Here is a 16,977-nt window from a genome sequence, read left to right as displayed (position 1 = left end):
GAGTTTTTCAGAAGAAAAAAAAAACAAAGAGCCGATACGTAGGATCGTAAATATATCCTATAGCACAGCTGCACAAAGGAGCCTCGTTTTTATTGTGCTCGCGAGCGGTTGTCCAAATAATTCATAATTTTCGACGGTTCTCACGCGCGTCATGTGACTTATATACCGTCGCGCACGGCTAAATCATAAAACGCGATCGCGAAAAAATTTCGCACATTTCTTTTATGATTTTATTAGCCGGCATATATATTTCCGGACGAGCTTGTTTGTCTCTTTCTCTCTCTCTCTCTCTCTCTCTTATAAAAGTCGGGGGCCAGCAGCAGCAGCAGCGGGTGTGTGTCTGGAGGCCCGAGAGCCGAGCGAAAAAGAGGGGCTCCGCTGCTGCTGCCGATGCTGTATGTTGGAGGAATGCTTTCCTATTATTTTCTTTGCGCGAGGTGAGCCAGGCGGCGTCTGGGCGCGCGCCCACTGGTATGTCTGGCATTTTGGCCCGAATCTCCCTCTCCCTCTTCTTCTCCTTCGCAGCTCCGAACAAATATTGTCCGGTGCGCGGTTATGGCGCATTTTTACGTACTCCTTTCGCGCCGAGCCGGTGTACAGCGTGAATTTATGTGGCGTACGCGGGCCAGTATACTCTTGACAAGGGCAGTGGAAGCTGCGAGGAAATCTAGCGGGACGACTGACGGGGATTCCGAGGCGTCGCGAGTCGCACGGCTCGGGTCAAAACTTGATCGAGCAAGTGCATTCGGCACACGCGACCGTGGAGATCGCTATCTGCGCTTGATAAATTACTGTCCCTACTCAAAGCCCTCCATCCAGCGGAGAGAATACGAGAGGAGGAGGAGAGAGAGAGAGAAGATGTGCTTCTCTCGGTCCTCTCTCTCTCTCGCGCGCGTTGTGTCTGCAGAGCCACACCAACGACTCGCCTTGATATTAATTTGCCCAGCCATTGTCCAGCTTTATTACCGACATATCTTACCGATTTTTACTTTTACGGCCTGTCCGCCGTTTTCTCTCTTGTCTTATTACTACTGCCTTTTTTGTCTCCTCTCTAATTTCTAAAGACTTCGCCGGGAATCTCGGAGTGAGCAGTATTGTTGTCCTCCGCAGGTGTATAATGTACGTTTATTTATACTCTTGCATCAGCGTTATTTACATTTTATATACAAATTTTGTATTATTACTTGCCTTTAGTACATGCTCAAGACGGCGACTTCGTTGATCCGCAGACTCATCTTCTTCAGTTCCCTCGCCACGGACTTCACGTTTTCTTGGGGTATGATCTCTAAGGGGGGTCGAGGTGGACCCAGGGGTAGGTCGGCTACCATGCTGGTCGCGACTTTCATGGTTACCGTGTCGTCGCCTGCAAAGATTTCATGAGCGATATTGGCTCGTCTGACATATGTGATTATCGGCTGAATCACGCACGTACCGTATCGATCTATCTCTGCGACGACTCGAGCTTCTCTAGCTTTAGGGACCAGCTCTGGAGCGACAATGGCGGACAGTCTTTGCTAAAATTGGATTTGTTTTTAATTGTTAGTTAATTAGGGTAAAAGTAAAAGATGCACTGCTTACCGCGTCCATCCCGATAAAAATCGTGTAATTTTGTCTAAGTCTCTAAGCTGTTTTGAGCTCTTCAAGGTCATCCGTAACGTGCTTCATGCCAGCGAACGTTGGCACCTTCTTTCCCACATTCGTCAAAAAGTATTCCACGTCAACTGCATTATTCGAATAATAAAATACAGAATTTATATCAAATCTAATAATAGGAATAATCGTGCAACGTACGTTTAACTTTGAACAGAGGATTCTGGTAGAAAATCAAAGGCGTTGTCGGAGCGGATCTCTACACCAGCTCCAAATAATTGGTTATCTCCTCTGTTGACGTAGCGTTCAATTCCGGCCGAACGAGCAAAGAATCGACACCGATGCTCTCCGCGTGCGCAGCCTACGAAAGACAATATAATAAAATTTACTTCAAAATTATGAGAAGACAAGTTTTCGAATAATGACTATTTACGTTTCTACTTACGAGTTCTTTTACGTCTCGTAACGATGCACCTCCAACGTGAATCATCAAATGCTGCTTAGTTTTCCCGACGACTGAAAGCCAAGCTTCGGCCAGTTTCTTTCTCTCCTCGATGCTCAGAGCAGTGCCTTGTCCGTAGGTACCAGCGACTGTTTAGAAAACAATACTCGTAAACTCATCCTTTGATGCAAGTTTGAGAAAATAGAAACAGGCCTGCATACCGAGAACGCCGGAGACGTTTTTCGATGCTAGGAACTCGGCGTATTTGGGGATCACGGATAGGTTCAGAGTTCGAGCTCTGGAATTATGAATAAATGAAGATATAATTAATTGTTCTGTGATCAGAGCTAGAAGGTTACGCGTACGTGTCGTTGTTGAAGGGAGTGAACGCCGAGGCTAGGGGTCCTCTGTACGAGAATTTGACGCCCTGAAAAGGCGAGCATTATTTAGTTTAATCTTTTCATGGGATAAAGTAATGAAAATGAGAAAGATTTTACCTGCTGCGTGTTACCATCGGAAGCTGCGAAATGCGCACACGCGATCACCAGAACAACCACTTTCAATCGTATCATCGTACTGGACGGTTAAAAAAACGCCCAACACCCGCTACTCGTTCTCCCAGAGACTGATAATTTTTTCTGCCACCTTCACAGGTCGATAAGAATCATTCGGAGCACGCGCTATCTTATCTGCCAAGTTTGCCGATCGAAGTTCAATATTTACCTATAAATGCAAAATTTTACAACGAGCCACTCACAATGCACCGCATTCAACAACAATCCAAACACGAATTGTAGCCGTGTTAGGCAACACTCGAAAACGCGAAAGAGAGATTATGTCTCGCCGGGGCACAAAGCCCGTGTTCATGCGAAAAATACACACAGCACACCGTAACTGAAAGAGGTTTCGGGCAACAATCGCTAGACACGGTCCTTTCATAAATCATCTCAAAGAGAGAGAGCTGAGCGTATACACAGTACGTTCGCGCGGCTGCGAATGCGAAATATGGCCAGAGAGTACCACGGCAGGTGGCAGACGATGCGACGCCGGCACTTGTTGCTGCTAACCCGGCGAAATTTCAATGACAATATCGCACCTTCATCGCGATCGGCTGTGCGCGCGCATAAGTGGGTGGATCTCTGCCTTTGAGCGCGCGTAGCGTAATGGGACAAATTGCCGGATCATTCCCGCGAGAATTTCGCCATTATGCAGACAGCCGAGCGTCTATACGCCCAAGAGACGTGCGTGTGGGTGGTGGCTCATTACTCGGCGAAAATTAGCGAATTCGTCGTCGAGTGTTTTGTGTGCTGGTCTCGAAGGACGGTAATAACGAGGCGTAATTGCGGAGATTTGCCACGGCCACGCCTCGGCCTGCGAGAATAATCCAGGAGAGATCGATAAATCACGTTATTACGAATTTTTCGCTTTCCGCTCTCGCAGCTGGAGCTTTTCATTTGTTAGCGAAATCAAACAGCCCGTCGCCGATCTTCGAGTCAACGGATCGAGCTATAAGCCAATATGACCCAATTCGATAACGTCGCGTTAGCTCGATGAAAAATGCCACAATTCGCGACGCGTAGCTCCTCCGCTGCTGGCAGCAGGTGCTCCATAAGTCAACCGTAATTTTTTCCTCGACGCTTAGCAGCGCGCGCAACAAAGCGCCCGCGATAAATCGCGCGTTATTATTGCCAGAGAGAGAGAGAGAGAGAGAGAGAGAGAGAGAGAGAGAGAAAGAGCTAAAAAAAGGCACCAGCGAGTGTGTGTAAAGCAGCCCCGCTGAGGAAACAAAGCTGCGCTTGGCGTAATGAGGTGCGCGCATGCGAGATGAAAAAAAAAAGAAAGAAACTTAACCAAGTCACCGCGGAGCAGCGAGAGTGTACGCACATAATAAGGCGATAAGGCCCTTTGAGAAATCCGTTTGCAGGCAGTAGCATTGTGAGCGCTGGCTCTTTGTTAAAGCTCTCGCTCTCTCTCTTTCTCTCGTCGGAGAGTATATTAAATTCCACGATATAGACTCGTCAAGGCGTGGCCGGAGCTGCCGAAACCCCTACGGGACTGCACGCCGTGGGACATCGCGAGAGCGAGCCTCGGGGCGCAAAACCGAAAGAGCACACGGCGCGCGACTAATAACTGCGTATTAGCTTTGTCGCGTATAAGACCGCCGCCGAAGAGCTGCTATGTATGTACGTTATACTCGGGCTCTTTCAACGGAGATGTGGGCATTCCGCCGAGCTTAAACCCTTTGAGACACCTAGTGACAAGGAATTTGTCTTTTCTGCTCGAGCTGGAAATTGCGCCTTGTAGCGTTAAGGCGGTTTATTCGAGAGGCTCATGCAGCTTCGGGGAAGGATCTCCTTTTCCGGAATATCAATGCGAAAATGTCTCACCTTCTATCGAGGAGTTTCAGCACCTGCTTATACGAAACATGTATACACACCATAAAGCGTCGGCTATTTACATCAGCGCACAGATCTCGAGAGGCCGAGTGAGGCACGCTTCCAACGGGCTTTTAAAAAAGAAAGAAACGAGAGCCGTCGTCGTCGGGGAGAAATCGGTTGGAGCACCTCTCGACGGACAAAAATTATTTACGACTCCCTCCTGCAGCCTCCTCGCGGCTCGTCAAGTCAAGCTCAAATATTTAACTCTCCAACCGACCTTTATATTCCATTCTCTCTCTCTCTCTCTCCCTCTCTCTCTCTCGTCGCCCCTCGCGCATTATTCCAGCATCTCCGCGCTTTCTTCTCGTCTTTTTTTTTCCTCCAAACGCTCGACGCACACGCCCCAGAGCACAAGTGTGCCCATCGGCCTGCGCGCGCAACAAAGCGCCGGAGCACGTGTAACTCGGCGTCGCGTCAAGTACTTAAGGTACGTATAGGTACGTTGACGAGAATTCGAGATCTTTCAAGGTATGCGCGTGTGTGTGTATGGAAAAAGAGACTCCGACTGACTCGTAGTCGAGCGCGTAGAGGGACACAAAGCGGCTATTGTTCGGAGCTGCAACGCAATGCACCTGCGCGAGTGGGCATCAGGTTACTCGCCGCGCACGAAATTCGCTGGGGGGCTTTATACTCGGTACACCGCCGCCGTCGTCGATTCGATTGTGCCCCGTCGTCGGGGAGTCCGTTTATGAGAACGGAAGTGCAAATTATACCGGGCCCGCCTTCGGCTGACTCGTTCTACGGGATTTTCTCACGATCCGACGGCTTTTCTAGACGTTGTGAGAAGAGAGTCGGTTACTGGCGTGGGTAAGAGCGAGGAAAAGCCGGTGAAATCATCGGGGATCGTGATCGGCGAGGCTAATGAAACAATAAATTGCGGATGACAAATTAACAAAGCCTACTAATTAAGCGCGACTCTCTCGACGATATAACGAGCCTCGGCAGTATATAAGAACTCCTCGCGACGATTTCTTCTCTCTATACTCGACGGGAATAATAAGCGCGGAACGACGACCTGCAGCTGCTATAATATCTCGGCGAGTGCAACGACGACGAGAAGGACTTGGAGCTGCCCCCCCAGAGCGTGCATCGATAAGATCGGCCCCGATACTGTCCGCGGCCGTCTAAGATGGCGTTGAGACAAGAAGTCCTCTCCCGAACGTAACGAGTATAGGGACTACTACCGGACTCGAGGCGCCGCGACGATACAAAAGGAAAAAGGACGCGCGAACGAAGAAGTGCATATATATCGGCGCAGCTCTCCTCTCCGATTGGTCTTCACGGCGGAGTCGAGGGGCGGGACTCGCCGAGCCGGGGCGGCTGACGCAGGAAGGGGATCGACTTTTAACGCCGCCAGACACGCAGAGAGAGGATATCTGCGGGAGGGAGAGAGGGACGCGCGGAAGAAAACGATTTTCCGCGCGGGAGATATCAACGCCGCGCGCGCTCTTGTGATGCTGCTGTGGATAAAGGAAATTTATCGACCGATCGAGAGAGAGAGAGAGAGAGAGAGAGAGAGGCGCAATGAAGTTGCGGCTCTTTAATACCCGCGCGATCGGTAATGATTTTACGATTTTTAATAATATACACTTTAGAAGCGAGCGCGAGCCTAATGCTGAATAATTATGCGCTGATTAATATTGATGAGGGGGAAAATCGAGAGCGTGGACGAAACGGCGCCGATTTGTATAATTAATCGCTCGCGATCGGCTTTTCCGCGGCGACCGATCATCGCCGCTTCGCGTTTTCAATTATACAAAGCGCGCGAAACCAGTCGCACCGGTAGGAAATTTTCGAAACATCCATACGCCGCGCGCTATGTGTACACAATACGCGAGCCTGTATCTCGCCGCATCATTAGTTAAAATCCGGAGCATCGGAACACAATAATAATACATAGCGGAGTCGATCAATTAGTCATCGTTCACGATTTCGGCGGCCTTTCAAGTCCCTCCCCCTCTCTCGATGTACCGATCTCTCCACGCAGCCGATCTATATATTACGTATACATTCGCGTGCGCCGGTATCCCGACAATGACAACAGGCGCCGCGGGAGGCGTGACTCGGCTGCAGCGGCGGCGGCGGCGGCGGCGGCAGCGCCGACAGCGCGATATACATAGAGCCGAGCGCGCGGGCATGACTTTACGATCCTGCCCCGGCGATAAAAAGCCGCGAGCCAGCCGCGTTACGCCCCTGTCAACGCAGCTCTCTCTCTTTCTCTCCCGTTGCCGATTTACGAGTTTGCCTTTTTCCGCGCGCGATATGTGTGCGCGTATAGAGAGAAAACTCGTTATATTGACGGAATGCCGGGTAATTTACGTAATGTCGACTAAAAAGCAGCGGCAATTTAGATAAGAAGGCAGTACGTTCATAACAGCACTTCCACGTACTCCCCGATTCAATCGCGCCGCTATCAGTCGATAGATACTTACCGCAACTCGGGCCAATTTGGCATCGGCGCGCGCGCGCAGTCAATCAGCGAACGTGACAGCCGAGCACAAAGAGCCGACACAATATTGCAGCTCGGATTGAAGTGCCAAGGAGAGAGAGAGAGAGAGAGAGAGAGAGAGAGAGAGAATGAAAAAACCGTCGCCTCGTTGAAAAGTCGCCGCTCCAGCGAGAGATCAAGAGAGTGGAAGGAAGCTCGTGCGAGCTTTCGATCGAATTGGAACTCGAGTGTCCTCTTGGAGAACGCGTCGCACGCGCAGATGTTTCCTACTGATCCTCGAGCTCTCTCAGCACGCGCTGCAGCTGATACACGGTATTATACGCGCGTGCGCGAATAATATCCATCGCGAGGATTCAACGCCGCGATGATTAGGCTGCGGTACGGACTTTGATCGATAAAAGCGGACGACTCATCGGGGCATGAGCCTGCGCCTTTTTTTTCCACGACTTTTCCACTTCCTATATGCTTCCACATGGTTGTATACATTGGCTGGCCAGTTATGCTCGTAGGCGCTCATTAACGATCTCGTATAAGCAGGCCGATATGACTAGGTGGAATACACAGGCCTTCCGAGAACCACCAGCGCATAACACCCGCTCTGTGATCTCGGAAAGAAAAAAAATCGAGGAGAAAGGATTCGACTCACAGCACTAGCCACATCGACACAATAAGATCCCACTGTTCTCGCATAAGCGTCACGATATCGCGTCGACGAAAAGAGCATATAGAGAAAAGGCGGATCGAGTAGTCGAAGTCACGCTGTCCTCGCGCAGCGGTGGCTCGCTCCTTCCGAATCCGCGCGATATAGCCGCGAAAAGCTCAGCTCGCGGCTTTCGCGCTCGATTACTCGCTTTGCTAAACGTTGTGTGTATCGCCGCTCATGTATAGAGACATATGCATACCTGCCGCCGCGTAACCGGCGCGCGCGTACACGCATCAACGGCCACGTCGACGACGGGAAGCTGACGACTGGGAAGACCCCCCGCGAACGCTACCCCCCAGGCGCCCAGGGGGCGCGAGCGCGAGCGAGCCATTGTCGCTATACGGGCTTTCTCCGCGATTCAATGGACTCGCGCCCTGGGAGGCGACCTGCGCTCACGAGCCGTCGACGACTACTGATATCCTCTGTAATTTTCGAGCGCCGACCTGAGATTTTTCGCGATATATTGTTGCGCTATTCAAGCGGCTGCTGTCGCGCGGGACCAGCCACCTGGCGATTATACGATTTTTTTTTTTTTTTTTTTTTGCATACACGCCAACTTTTGCGTCCTCGGTGTTTTACGGCAACGCGAAAAGGATGTTGATTCGCCTTCGAGTTCTCTCTATCGGGGGGCAGGCACTCACTCCGCCGACAGTTGACTCTCGCGGGGCAGAAGCCGAGAGAGGTGCACGTCGGACTCGCTGGGGGGTAGTAGGAGGCGCGTGGCCCACATACGCGCACATTTGCCAGCGGATAAAGGCGAGATGGGGGGTCCTCTCGTATATACTGCTCCCTCCGAGAAAGACTTATTCCCCGGACCTAATGACTCGCTAAAACGCAGCCGGATATATCTGGCCCTTTGTTTCCCCCACATGTATGCGTGCACACCTCGAGGGCTATTATGCGCGTGTCGCGCGATATACAAACTGCGAGAAAGAGAGAGAGAGGGCTTACGGTCTCGAGTTGAAAAATCCCCGAATCGAGAGGGAGTCGTTTGACCGCACGCGGCGGCGGCGGCGACAAAGTAATCCCCGCAAACAGATTCGCGGATTTACTACTGGCCTCGAGCTTTTTCACGCTTTGTCTTATACTGGATCTCGCTCGGAATTGTTTTCGGGATGTATCCGAGTGTGTAATTTCCGCACGTCCCACGCACACGTTATGAGAGGATCGAGAGAAAGATGCGACCTATCCGGAGAAATAATGGCGAGTCGCTGCATAAATTGTTTCCCGCGATGAAATATCGCTTACGACCGCGCGAGCGAGGAATGCGGGCCGATGTGTGTGTCGCGAAACTCGCCAGAGATGCCAATAATATAATTCGCCGGCTCCAGATTATTGCCGCCGAGCACGCGCTCGGAGAAATTGAAAAAGCAGAAGAAAAGCAACAGACCGCGCGCGCATTATAAATTTAATAAGACGTATTCCCAAAAACGACGTCTAAGCGAAACCCTATATCGCTCGCGAAAGAGAGAGAGAGAGAGAGAGGCCGGTACATGATTTATCGAGAGCCGCGACCGCTTTATTATATTCGCTTCTCTCATATCGGCTCGGAAAAAATATACGACTCGTGCGTCCCAGGTATATATACAGGACGCAGAGTCGACTTTTAATTTGTCGATCGTCGCGACGGCGCCTCTGCGCGGGGGCAATGAAATCGCGATTTTTACAAGCGAGCGCGTCCGAGCTCATTACCGGAGGTTATAGGGTTACCCGCCACGGTGGAAATCATTATCAACGAGACTCGAGAGAGAGATAGAGATCGGCCGAAGAGATAAGGAAGATCGTATACGGCCGCATTAAAATTCGAGTCGAGAGATCTTTGATCGGAGGCGTAATTACGAGGACGTGCTCGCGCGCCCGCGCCCGCTAGACGAAATTTGAATAATATTCTTATGAATGCCTCACCGGCCCATAAATCCCGAGCGTGAATGCAGCGAGTGACACACGCAGGTAGAGAGACGACGCGACACTGGCGCTAATCCAACTACGCTGCATCAGAGGGGAAAGGAAGATAAAGACGAATAAAGTTCACCGTGACTAATGGGCTTATTATTTTACGCATCGGCCATAGGGAAAGGTGAATCTCTCTCTCGGTTCTAATGCGATGTTTACTCAACGCGCCGCGGAGAACGGGATTATACGGCGCGTTATACGCGCACCACATTTGTACCGGCCCCGTATATAGCCCGTGTTTTACATGCGCTGCTGTACGTGGCTGCTGCTGCGAATTATGCGAGCGACGAAGGCTGCTTATTTCCGATTCAAATTGATGCGACTCGTAGTCGGAATTTATCGGCTCGATCGGCCGCGCTAACGGCTTCATCTTCGACGTTCGAAAGCGCGGCGAATCGGAGGGTATTTGCTCGTATGAAAGAAAGTGTACATAATGCCGACCAAATGTTGAAAATTATTCCATCTGGCAGACGCGGAGCAATTTTCAAATGGTCAGCGGTGTATCATTGGGATCGAACGAGTTCTGTACGGGGCTGCAGCGGGTAAAGGGAGAGGATCAAAGCAGAAAAAAGACACAATGGAGGATGATGTGTTTTTTGTGCGCTTCGACGTATAAAGAAACAAGCTCCGTTTGTCCGCGCAAGAGAGAGAGAGAGAGAGAGAGACGATCGTTTCGATCCATTGCGTCCGCGACGACGAGGATCCTTAATTAAACGCAAAAATCGGCGAGGATGAGAATTCCCACGAAACCCGATACTCGCCGAGTTGTCATTACTCGCCAATACAATGGCCGCGAGTATAAAAAGCCCGGCGCCACTTATTATCGTCGTCATCGTTTCCAGAAAGTCGTCGTCGTCGCCGAAAAATTGCGACGCGAGAGACAAAGGCCCGCGCGCGATAACGGCGCACGCGATGATGGAGAAAAAGGAGAAGGCGAGCTGCCGAGAAAAATAGAAATAAATGGCGGCGAGGGAGGGAGAAAAATCGCAAAGAGTATAAGCGAGAGTGAGAGAGAGAGAGAGAGAGAGAGAGAGAGAGAGGGCAGCAGAACACATGTCGCTCGGCGTATCCCGCGGTGCTTCGAGTTCGATGCGTGGGATTCATATATTACGCGCGGGCTATATCCCGAAAGGCGCGCGCGCGCGCACGAGCGAGCGAGCGAGCGAGAGAGAGAGAGAGAGAGAAAAAATCGAGCGCTCGTTAAGCGCGCGCGCGAGCTCGATGCGAAGCGAACCGAGGAGACAGATGAACTAATGCTCGGAGCCGCGGGGGGTTATACTGCTCGCGAGAGAGAGAGAGAGAGAGAGAAAGAGCATCTAATGATTTAGCCCGCCACTATATATACTCGCCGTCGTATCAGCGGCGACCTGCCTCCGTCCGTCCGTCCGTCCGTCCGTCTGTCCGCTTGTCCTTCTGTACCAAATCGCGCGAGCGGCTTGGAGAGCGGAGAGGAAAATGGAATTCTTGGCAAAATAACTCATGCAAACGGCAAATAATAGGCGGCGATTACGGCGTTAACACAACGCGCCCCTGCCATAACAGGCCTCGAACTATCGATTCCCCAGTGCAGTAGCGGATGTATCCTGGAAAAACATAAACAAACAACGCCCCGGCCAACAAGAGAGCCAACACAAAAAGAGAGGAAGAAGCGAAAGCGAGTCCCAGAAGGCGAGCAAGACTTCCTGGCATTTGCAAAGAGCCACACGACAAAGGCCGAATGTTTATAGTGGGCAGGTGAGAGATCATCAATCGGGAGAGAGAGAAAGAGCCAACGCAGCCTCCAAATAAACGACCTTAAAGAAGAAGAGCCACTAGGCTGTGTATCTGCGGACTCTTTCCTGCGCTGCGTCCAAGCTGCAGCAGAGAAAAGACAACTCGGATTCCCGGAAGATTTTCCGGTCGCCAGCAGAAAACAGAGCCTCGATACAGCGGACAAAGCTGTTGGCGCGTGTGGGGGAGTATAGAAACTCGACTGTCCTGCGCAGGAAATCGAGCCCGTGCGCAAACAGAGCCGCGGACACAATGAGGCCTGCGCACTGTGGTTAGTAAAACGATCATCCCCCCGTGGCATCTTCCCCCAAACAGGCCCATTATTAGCGAGGAGATATATGGCTTTTTCCGCGCGCAGACCTATTCGAGCTGTTATACTGGGCAAAAAAGGGATGTACGCGTCTCTATATTCCCCCCGGCGCAGGAGCTGGAATGACGCGCTAAAACTGGACCATCGAGGCTGGCGCACCCCCGCGTGCGCGAAGGGAGACAGCGAGAGAGAGAGAGAGAGAGAGAGAGAGAGAGAGAGAGAGAAAAGGAAGATGGGCCCGATTTTCCGGAATCCGGCGCTGCCTGGGTGGCTGCTTTGTTGGAAAAATCCTACAACGCTCGGCCCACCTACTCGACGCCTCTATGGGCTCGGAGGAGAGGGAGGCGGGGGCCGAAATTACGCGGAATGTATACGGCCCAATTTCTCGTTTTAACCGGCCCATAATGCCCGCCTCATTGTGTGCACACAGAATGAGGTTCCGCTCTGACTTTTACACGTCGCTCGGAAATCCACGGGCTTTGCGGCTCAATTATATACGTTGCGCACCTATTTGTATCCGGTCCGCCTGCAGCGTGAACTAATTCACTCGGGCTTTCCAGCATTTTTTTTTCTCTCCATCAAAGCAAACAAACAACTTCTGACTTCCGCTCTGAATTATCGCGAGTAAATAAGGGCACGTCGAACGTCGGAGCCGGGATGAATTAATGGGGAAAGCCTTCGATGGGATTTGAAGAAAAAGCGAATTGAAAAACAGTGCAACAGCGGCGAGGGTCAGAGGCTCATTTCCGGAGGGCATATCTCTCGCAATGGGTGGCTTGATTATAATGGAGGTATCATTTCGAGGGCGATACGCTCCTTTCTCAAGGATAATTGCAAATGGCATCTATTCATGCGCCGTACGCGAAGCGACCTTTCGGCTCACTCGACTGAATACCCAAGCGCGCGCTAAATTAATCGGATGATCTTGTGTTCGACCGAATAACGGTATGCGTGGACACTTGTTTTTCCTCCAATTACGGGGAAGGACGGGAATTCCGACTAGAAGCTGTATCGGATTATCATTACAATGTAATTGTGTGGGGGCTATCTTGTAGATCTGTGCATAGGACTACTCTATCGCAACGCCTAATCCGCAGCACGTTCGGCAGGGAAAATCGAAGAAAAGCCGAAAGCCGCAGAGGGGCAGAGTCAGCTACTATACACAGGGCGCATACAAAATATTCGCATCCGCCGAAGAATAGCCGGGCGCGAGGGACGAGGTCGGAGAAAAGCCACAGTAGTAGGCTGCAATCTCGGTCGCGAGCGCATATAATACGAGTCGAGGGGATATATAACGCACAGAAAAGGCGCGTCGTCGAATACAGAGGCATAAGAGACAGCGTGTCTCCAGATAAGGATCTGTCGTGACTCGCTCTCTCCTGCGCCCTATACATTTGTATGTGTAAGCGTATGCCAGCGCGGACTAATGCCGCGCGACACGAGATAGTCAGCCGGAGATAAAATGCCAGCTGCTACGCTAACATGTCGTTCGCCGCCACCGTTCTCGCGCCTGCAGCGGCCAGCGAGCGATGCCTGATGACCGTGAGGAGATGCGGAGATAACCGCGAGAGAGGGAGAGCCCACGCGACGCGCTATACCGATTGATTAAAAGAGCTACTGCTGTGGATCGGAAAATAAAGATGTCGAGAAGAGGCTGCGGAAGATAGGAGCTAAGAGCCGAGAGCTATGTAAATTAATTGCCCGGCTTGTAATTATGCGGAGATAAGGGACGCTCGTGTGAGGAATCGGCGGGACGAGTCAATCCTTCTCTCTCCCTCTCGGCTTACGGCGACTTTTGAGAGCAGAATAAAGCGACTTGCGAGCATCAGCGAGGACCTTGGGTGCAGCAGCGTAAACTCGAGGATCCTTGGAACGAGCCTAAACGCTCACGAGCTCATCGTCAAGGCTGCAGACTCCAAGGACGCTCGAGATCGCGCGTTAATTAACCAGTGCAACAGGTGCACGCGGAAACCCGCGCTTACACCTCGCTCCCACGTATACGTACATCAGGATTATGAGCGGCTCGTTGCGAGGCAGCTTTACGATCCCGTCTACCCCGAAATTAGGAAAATCTGAGCCTCGACGATTTTTCCCGGAGTCGAGGCGAGAAGAATGAGAAGCTGGCAAACTGCGTGGAAAAAAAGCGAGGGCCAATAGGTGAGTGGGTGAGTGACTCGAGCGTGGGCATTGTCGTGCTCCAAGATATACGGCTCGGCTCTTCCCAGAAACAGTTTATATTTCGGAGCTGCGCGCGCGCGCGCGAGAGAGAGAGAAGGGAGCAGCAGCAGAAGATCGTTATATACCTGTACGGCAGCGCCTCTCCGCGTCATTTTTCGGATTCTGCGATCCTCTCCCGAGAGAGTCACCCGGTCAGGGCCCGATCTGCCCCCACCTTTTTTCTCTCCTCCCGAATCTCTTGCGTAACTTACGATACTTTTTCCCTCCGCTGCTCTTTGTCTCTCTCTCTCTCTCTCTCTCTCTCTCTCTCTCTCTCTCTCTCTCTCTCTCTCGCTCGTGCTCGCGCAAGGAATGTTCCCGTCGACGACTTCCTAGTCCCACGAATTTCTGGCAGGTATTTTTTTTACGGTAAACGACGTCGTAAATCCGGCCATCGGAAATATTTCAAAATATTCGCTCGCCAGATTCGCGTCGACGGACGGATGAGATCATTGCTCGAGGACTCTGATGAGCCAACTGGAGGGAAAAATTTATCGCGCTGAATATAAAAAGAAAAAAAAAGAGAAACGACGGAAAGGGTTGCGAAGTATAAATCTCGAGCTTGTAATAACGGCTCTGCGGAGGAGAAATCCGCAATAGGTTCCGTTAAACGCGGCTGCGGATCGCTCCCCCGCAGTAAATTCCGACGAGTCAGTTTTTCTCCAAGGAGCTTTCTCGCGCGAGGATGATGCAAAAAAACGAACGCTGCAGCCGGCGGATTTGGAAAAGATGACTCGATCGTAAAGGTCGGAACAAGGGACGAGAAGCTGCAACCGCGATACAGACGCATCAGGACGTCGAAAGATGTTCTGGTACGCGAGCGCGCACACGGGGGCTGTAAATCACCGATCGGTAATAAGTCAGTCACGTTATAAGGTTAGGAGGGGTGCGGAGGTGCTGCTGCCGCTGCCTAACTTTCCCGCTTTTTCTTTCTCGTCCATGGGAAAATGAAGAAGAACCCCGCTGTCGCGCGAGCTCCAGAGACAATCGACGCCACGACCGATATTGTTGAAACACTAATCGAAGGTTGTGGAGGTGCGCAGAGACCCACCAGGCCAAACGAGCCAGAAAGAGAGAGTTTCACTTCCGCACAAGATTTATACGCGCGCGCGAAAGAGAGAGAGAGAGAGAGAGAGAGAGAACGTCGACTTAAAGGGCCAAACACCATAAAACTTTACAGTCGGTAGTGGTTTTGCAGGATTTCCCTCGATGATTTACGATCTCGTTGCTGCTGCTGACGGACTCGAAGAATTTCGGCTGCAAGTCTCTGCTAGGAGATGCTTTTTCGCTCTCCGACTTTCGGATTTTAACGATCGCCGTTACGTAACGCGTATACGCGCGATAGTCCTAGTTTTTTACTCGTCTCGCGGGGGGTCGTAGCTTTCTCCGCGCGCATAATCGTCGGCCTTTTGTGTCGCGCGATTTTTTCCCCGAATCCAAAACACTTGACTCTCGGATCCGCGTAAAATCAGTTGTACACCGTGCATTGAGGCTCGCTCGTCCGAGAGAGAAGTTTCACCGAGTGGAAAACTAGCGTCTCTCTCTCTCTCTCTCTCTCTCTTTCGTCGATACATTCAGGGGGGATAGGATAGGACGCAGTGGAGCTAGTATTGGAAAAAAAAAGATTTCGACCTGGCTCGGTGACTCCGAATGAGAGAGAAACGAAAAGCCAGAGACGACGCGAGGAGGAATAAAAAAAAGAAGCCCGAGTGAGAGAGAGAGAGAGAGAGAGAGATAAAGAGTCAAAGTTCTCTCGGGGCATCGGAGAGTAGTAGGACCTCGACCATAAATAACGCGGCGAGCGCTGGGCCCCATAAGTCAGGTAGATTCGTTCGACGCACACCACCACTACCACTCTCTCTTGCTAGGGCCGAAAAGAAGAAGGAGCCTGCGCTCGTGTATATTTGGATGCGCTGGTGGTTTTCGGAGTCACGCCCCGGACTCTCACGTGTGTCTCGCACATGCGACGTCTATCTCCGTTATACAATACACACAGCCGTGACCGATTCCTATATGCGCTTGTATACATGGGAATGGACGCGCGCGCGCGCGCGCGCAGGTGGAATCCTCTTTCGTGCGTGTTTATGTTTATGCGTGTGTACATTGAGACGTCTCCGTATTAAATCCGCCGACTCGAGTCTCGAGAATGACTATAGGAGAGAGAGAGAGAGAGAGAGAGAGAGAGAGCGATGTAATAAGGAATTTATAGAAGACTTGTCGCTGTTAATCACGCTATTAACCGAGAATTTAGGGCTGCTTTTCCAAAAGTCACCCGGGCTTTAATAAATCTTGCACCTGGCCTCCGCCTACGCTCTATGCGCGCGCCTCAGCCAGCCGCTAATCCTGTTAAAAAATAATTGCCTTATATTGCGCGCCGCAAGTTATACAACACAGTTCGGCCATTAACGTTTATTACGAGCTGCATTATTACTGTATAGCGGCATCCGATATATTGGTAAGGCGCGAATCTTGAGAGAATTCCCCTGTACGTCCGCAGTGCGTTATGGTACACACACACACACACGCATTACGTACAGGGGGCAACGGCACGACCCCCCTAGAGAGAGAGAGAGAGAGAGATGGCGATTACGGGCGGCGATAGGAGCGAAAGTGATTTTCTATAGACGCAAGGGAGCGATAAGCATCGATGGCCGCTCTAATGCCATTCACTTGTTTTGCACTCGACGATAAGGATCTTTACGGGAGGCTGTTATTGTGATTAGACATGCCATCGCGCTTACTCGCTCGAGAGAGCTAACCCCTGATCTTTCGGCGAACACGATTAATTCGTTAGCGACGATTCACCGATATTACACGCCTCGGCGCTCGGAAGGAAGAAAAAAATTGTGTGTTCTCGCACAGTGGGTGAGTCAGTGGGCCAGTGGAGTGCAGTCTCCGCTCGCTAAAATATTTAGCGACTCGGCCGATGCTCGGCTAAAACATCATTGTTCCGCGCGGTGTGCGGAGGGCAAAGGGTGTATGGGCGTTGGGATAGCTGTTGCTCGAGAAGGAGAGAGAGTGGATATAATGGCGGAAAATAGGAAAGCGAGGCTCGATGTGACGTCTTTCTCGCCCTTTTGTCCAAGCCCCCGCGGCTGGCATTTG

At 51.4% G+C, this 16,977-nt stretch overlaps 1 protein-coding gene across 2 annotated transcripts in view; it reads right to left on the bottom strand.

Annotated features, from left to right (window-relative positions):
- Positions 1 to 1,105: 1,105 nt before the first annotated feature.
- LOC100678293 (N-acetylneuraminate lyase-like) overlaps positions 1,106 to 16,977 on the bottom strand; it is a 55,105-nt gene continuing 39,233 nt past the window's right edge. For both annotated transcript variants that reach the window (XM_031929060.1, XM_008213242.3), the window contains 8 exons: positions 2,530 to 2,755; positions 2,398 to 2,459; positions 2,254 to 2,330; positions 2,036 to 2,181; positions 1,792 to 1,951; positions 1,579 to 1,721; positions 1,433 to 1,514; positions 1,106 to 1,363 (listed from right to left, as the gene is read on the bottom strand). In XM_031929060.1, coding sequence (XP_031784920.1) covers positions 1,850 to 1,951; positions 2,036 to 2,181; positions 2,254 to 2,330; positions 2,398 to 2,459; positions 2,530 to 2,604 — 462 coding nt within the window. In that variant the 5' untranslated portion in view covers positions 2,605 to 2,755 and the 3' untranslated portion in view covers positions 1,106 to 1,363; positions 1,433 to 1,514; positions 1,579 to 1,721; positions 1,792 to 1,849. The remainder of the gene's footprint in view (positions 1,364 to 1,432; positions 1,515 to 1,578; positions 1,722 to 1,791; positions 1,952 to 2,035; positions 2,182 to 2,253; positions 2,331 to 2,397; positions 2,460 to 2,529; positions 2,756 to 16,977) is intronic.

This window comes from Nasonia vitripennis, chromosome 4 (genome assembly GCF_009193385.2).
Source record: "Nasonia vitripennis strain AsymCx chromosome 4, Nvit_psr_1.1, whole genome shotgun sequence".
NCBI classification, from domain to species: Eukaryota; Metazoa; Arthropoda; class Insecta; order Hymenoptera; family Pteromalidae; genus Nasonia; species Nasonia vitripennis.
Note: the sequence above shows the minus strand (reverse complement) of the source record. Positions and strands in the feature narration are given on the sequence as shown.